At 34.7% G+C, this 6,013-nt stretch overlaps 1 protein-coding gene across 1 annotated transcript; it reads left to right on the top strand.

The window, feature by feature from the left end:
* Positions 1–1,717: 1,717 nt before the first annotated feature.
* LOC149625096 (uncharacterized) lies at positions 1,718–3,428 on the top strand. The gene is made up of 4 exons (XM_089851860.1): positions 1,718–1,729; positions 1,804–1,919; positions 1,983–2,118; positions 2,188–3,428. Exon 4 carries the CDS (start codon positions 2,250–2,252, stop codon positions 3,204–3,206), a length of 957 nt encoding a protein of 318 aa, XP_089707986.1. The 5' UTR covers positions 1,718–1,729; positions 1,804–1,919; positions 1,983–2,118; positions 2,188–2,249; the 3' UTR covers positions 3,207–3,428.
* Positions 3,429–6,013: the final 2,585 nt, after the last annotated feature.

The raw sequence follows: 6,013 nt of genomic DNA, 5'->3' as shown, positions 1-6,013 counted from the left end.
AAAATCAACAACAACAACAACAACAACAACAAAAAATAAAACTAACAAAGTTAGAATATCATATCACGTGGTGTTTTCTATTTATTCTCAATCAAAAATTCTATGGTGACATAGGCCTACCTCAAATCCATCTTAGTTTAAGGTCGAAAATCACTAAAATTATAGTGGGTGAAACCAGTGAGATATATATTAAACCTAGAGTGACAACGTGGGATCTCGAGATCGACGTTTCGCGATACACTTTTTTGTCGAGCATGAATCTTTATCAAATACGGGTGGCGCCACCTATTAATCACTCGAAGAACTTTTTTATTACCGTCTGCTGCTTTAATCTGTGTAACAACCCGTCAAGATAGTGTTTTAAGCGTGTTAAATAATAACAAGTTGGGAAAACCAAAATTAACCTCTCCGAGCCGAGACGGTCCACCAGCCAGTGAGAAAAACCGGAAATATGTAGTTCAAATTGGCGGGATATTGCGAAGGGCATTTGTAAAGGTTTAATCGTATAACATTTCCCTGTGTATCCTCATAATTCTAATGAGGACCTAATATCTATCACTTAAGTGTGTATTTAACTTTCGGCTCACTCTGAACCGTTAACACCTCTTGTAAGAGGACACAAAACAAGGTCAATTCTGATTTAAATCTAGGGTATCTTATTTCATAGACCCAATCGCTTCAACACTTATAAAGAGACGAAGTACTAAAATCCATATTATGTAGTGAAGGTAAAAGTTGCGTTTACACTATATATAAATGTAGTAAAGCTGAATTAAAAAGTAAACACCAAATTTGAAATGTTAATATAAAAGATGTTCTTGGAATATTGAGACGAAACAGAGCTTTATAGCTACACAACTACTAAAAGAATCGTAATGCCGAAAAATATTTAAAATATTTCCATTTAATATTCTGCAAAAAGGAAATGTTATGGTTTTGTAAGAGATCTTATCATCCTACTCGCTTTATATTAACTTTGATATGCGTGCAGTGTTTTGATTCGGATGCAATCTTCATTACTCGTTCTATATAAACTCTCACTTGTGTCATTACATAGAAATAAGTTTATCTTAAATAATTAATTAAATATAAATGATATTAATTATTTTAATCGCCAGTAAATAACTTCAAAAAATAGTTAAATCGTTTAAAATAAAGTTGTTCCTATTATCTTTCGAAACTTTGCTAATATTGACGTTTAAAGTGAAGGGTACCCCTCTTGCCCGCTTTTTTCAAATTTTGGGGTATATATACGATTCGTTTCCATTATAATAATAGATAAAATCGCATTCGCGTGAACCGATGGTGGAAGCCCTGCCATTGGGAGGCTAGACGTTTCTCGTAACCCTAGCCGATCGCCGCGTATATCTTAAAACCAAACGATAACGATGGAGAAGAAGCCGGAATGGACGAAGACCTGAAGATGGTGGTGCGTAGAAGCTGGTGTCCATGTGGGATTGACGAAGAACAGAAGATGGTGGTGCTTACGAGCCAGCAAGTACAGGCAGGGACCAGAGAGGGATAGGCGGCTAGTATAGGCACGGGGTACCCCAATTTTGGATCGAAGGAGAGGCTAAAAGTAGTACACTAAATCTGGCACTGCGCAAGTCAGAATTTCAGCTGTGAAGTTCGAGCGTCTGCTAATGTTTTGATTTTGGATTTAGGCCTAGAGCGATAGAATGGTGAATTATAAAAAGTGTTGTTATTATCTCTGTAAAACCCATTCAAAGTATGAAAAAGATATTAGATTTTTTAATTTTCCGAAACCAAAATCAAAGAAAGAACTATGTCTCAAATGGATAGAGGCTTGTGGTAATCCTAAATTAACCCTCGCCACTATAAATCAAAGACACTATGTATGCTCCAGACACTTTTTGGGATCAGATTCAAACCCCATAAAAGGATACCTTAATGCCAAGGTAAGTAAATTTAATATTTTTATTATTTATTGCGTTCTAATTCTTCCGAAATCCAAATAATAGCCAGATTATAATGATGAAAATACGCCAATTGATTTATCAATTTCAAAAAATGAACCACCACAACCACCATCTTCCGTTACTATTCAAAAGTCTGTTAGACCACAGCTATATTTCGCGAAGAACTTTACCTCAGCAGGTATATAAGCTTGATAATGTTGAATTTTTCTTTCAAATTAATCAAAATTAACATACTAACCCTTTTAAGATTTCAACGCTGATTTTTTCGCTACGAACGAAAAAACCCTGCTTGATAAAACATGCACTGACATGAAAGACGTGGATCTGGAAGGCGAAAATGTTAAAGAATTTCTTGAAAGCTTAAATCCAAATAAACTATACTTAAGCCCAGATATTATTGTGATCCTAACCACCCTGAGTTCCAAAAATATCAAAGACAAGGGCAGCTTCATTATACACGCCAGACAACTTAGGGAAAATAGTCATCTAATTTCGAAACTGATTACACTTTTCTTAAATTTTGAAACGTTTAAGAAATTGAGTTCAGAAATCCAGGAAAAAGTGGTTTTCAATTGGCTTAGAAGATTCATGAACAATATTTTAACGCAATGGGTTTCCTTGAAGCCGGATTTTGTCGATACCAATTTGAAAGTCCCAGAACACCCTGCCATGTCTCTTAAAGAAATTAAGGACAAAGAAGACCAAATTATACATCACATTGGTGGCTATACAATGCGAAAAATTGCTAATCGCTATGAGGAGCCAGCAATATTGGTTTTATTTGAAAATTGTATAGCAAAAGATTCTGGATCCAACCAAAAAACCTTCACAGAGTGGACAACTTTGATTAGTAGGGGTGGTCTTTTATCTTTAACTACGAAAGGCTTTAGATTATTTAAAATGCTGGACCAATTTACAAAACCATTTTATCAAAATGTAAATAAAATCAACTTATCGCAGGATGCTTCTGAAACTAAGAGCCAGAAAGCTATGGTTTTAGCAAGGCTTAAAGAAACCGATGTTATAAACTTTTGGTATGATGTATGGGGAAATGAAAATGTAGAGCATAGGGAAAAGGCTATGTCCTTGGTTTTTGACACATACATCAATTGTCGTGGATCTGCTTTGAGAAACTACACTAAAATAAAATTAGACGAGACCCAGCGCTTAGCTTTGGCGAAGAAAAAAGGGCTGCGAAGGTTACTGAAAGAAAGTTTATCTTGTACATGCAAAGTCAAATGCTACTGCAAGGCTGAAAACAAATAATTTTATTTTAGTTTCAAATTTAAATTTGTGATATGAAATACTAGTGATACATTTGTGATATGAAATACTAGGGATACATTTGTGATATGAAAATACTAGTGATACATTTGTGATTTGAATATACTACTTATAAATACTGTACTCCTAACTTTCAAGTACATTTTTGTAGAAACAATTTAGTCATGAATATGACTTTCAGAAAGTAATAAATTTTAAATTGAACTAGTTGGTCTGTATTTAGTCGTATTACCCCTTGTAGTTTGGTTAATTAAGGGTTTCATTATTTTGAACTTTCTTTCATTAAATCCTATGTGGGATAAATCTGGGTTTTGGTTACATCCGCTTGAACGTCGATGCATTCCAAAATGTTGTTCTAAGGGATCTTGATTGAAGTTTCCTGTTAACACGAATGGTGCTCCTTTGGTCAAAAGAAATTTGGTTGCTCCAATCACTGAGTGAACTAAGGAGGACTAGTATTATTAACACTTATAAATAAATTTTATTGAATTCAATATGACGTAGTACCTGTTGCGTAAATTCCAGCTAATGTTTCTCTGCTAAGTTGCATTTTCTTTTGTTCTTCAGGAGCAACATCAGCCTTCTCCGCTTCATCTTTCCATTCTTTAAGATATCCTAAAAAGTCTTCTTCCAACCACTATTTGCAAGGAAATTTTAAATATTATTATTTAAAGCATTGTCATATATTATTTAATTCATACCTTAAAGCGCCAGTCATTAATAGAAGTAAATGGTTCAATATCCGGATTTCTAGTTCGTGTCCCCTGTGCTACATTTCTAGAATTAAGTATGTCGAAAAATCGGTTGAATATTCTGAGGAAAACTACAGTTTCCGATGCTTTCTCTCCAACTAATTTTTCAACGGCTGCAGCTGCAGTTGCGCTAAGTATTTGAGATGCTAATTTGACTCTCATGGCGTAGAAAGATCCAAGTTCAATGTGATCCAGAGTTAGCTTTGGACAAAGCCTCAGAGCGGATGAAGTATCTTTTAAGAACATTTCTTCAATATGGGCCCATAACAAATGTTTTCCATTTTTTGTTAAAAGCCGGGCACTGCTGCCAAACCCACTATGAAACAAGCAATTTCGTGTTGTTTTTATAAGGTGAGGTGGATCAGAAATATAGAATATATCTCTTGGGTCACTTAGAGGAGCATAAAGATTTTTGGCTTTATAGTTTTGGCTTTCTCTATCTGAATCTTCTGACTCTGTACTTAGCTTTATATACTTTTGATTAATTGATGATTTGTCACAGACAACAGTTAGAACTTTGAAACCATTGTTTTCCAATCGCTCGATCGCTTCATCCATGATAGAGTGTAGCTCCTCGGCTTTCATTTCCTTGCAAGGAAAGTAAGCCAGAATATGTTTAAATTTGGTAGTCAACCCATAAACCATTAAGGTCATAACGTGAGAAGCTATTGAAAGTTCTGAAGAATTTCCTCCTGTTTTTTTCTGTTCTTCGGCTTTCAATTTATTTCCAGCATCATTTAAGTGTGTAAATCCAACAAATTCACCCGTTTTAGCTCGATAAACAAGATCTTCTTTAATTTTCATCTCATCTACGATAAGTGAAAAATATTTCTGATGTTCTTCCAGCGAGTTTAAATCGATCCTTTGTTTCATTTCCTTTATCGCATCTTGTGTAAAGCCACTTTCTGCAGTTAGTACAGAGTTATATTCGAAAAGAGTCCTAGGTGCTGGTAGTGGTACAACCTGGCGAAATGCTTCATATGCACAATGAGATTTAGCTTTTAGATATGAACACCATTTTATAATTGCTGGATGCCATTTCTTCGGTGTTTTTTTCCCCTTTTTCAGAAGTTCCATTTGCTGTTTCATTAAAATTAAAAGGAAATTTTCTTTACTACAAAATGGATTGTCATCAATTATTTGGTCGAAAATATCAGATCTTTCGGTGCTTAGAAATAGTTCAGCTTTACGGCGAAGTTTCCGGATTTCTTTCTTCAAATTCTTAATTTCATCTTTTTTCTTTCTAAACTCGGCATGCTGTGCCTTTTTAGACATCAGTCTAAATACTTTGGGATTTTTCTTCATGGACCTTCTCTTTAGTCTCTTATTCAGTGATTTCCTCAAAATTATACAATTTTTACATCTGTCTGAGATGGAGGAGCCTTTAAAAAGGCCCTCGCACTTTGTAGAATGCAATGCTTTGGTAAATATATTCACTTGGCCATTTTTTAAATTTAAATCAAACTCTTTTAAATTATTTTCAAACACCCCTGGGCATAGTTTAAAGGTGTCTAGATATTTCAGAAGTTCGCACAACTGTTCTAATGTCTCTAATGTATTAGGAATCTTGTGACCAATGAGTTCATCAGATATCAGAACTCCGTAAACCTTAATTTGCATATTAAGATATTCATTAACTTCGACGCTTAGGCAGCCAATATCAGTCATTCGGTCAGTACTGTATACAAACAGTGATCTTGAATTTGAAGTTCTTGTAACGGCCCAGTTTAAGGGTTCAGCAACTTTCTTAATTTGGAACTCCCAATATTTTGTGAAAAGGTCTTGCAAGCCGCTTATTTCAGTAGAGTCAATTTTTGAAGATATACTGAGGACTGGCTCTGGTGAAATGGTGGTGTTTCCTTGAACATCTGCATCAATATGATTTGACGTCGATGGTGATGATTGATAAATGTTTAGCGAACCATCGGGGTTATTAACCTCATAGGAATCAAGATTCTCGTGATGTAGCTTTCTTCATTTAGGATCCTAAATGTAATTAAATATTTTAAACTAGTCAATGTATTTGATAAAAGCATC

The sequence above is a fragment of the Phalangium opilio genome, unplaced genomic scaffold (genome assembly GCF_054372755.1).
Source record: "Phalangium opilio isolate 3A_F unplaced genomic scaffold, DU_Popi_V2 ptg000105l_1, whole genome shotgun sequence".
Taxonomy (NCBI): Eukaryota; Metazoa; Arthropoda; class Arachnida; order Opiliones; family Phalangiidae; genus Phalangium; species Phalangium opilio.
This window is presented reverse-complemented; position numbering and strand designations above follow the sequence as displayed.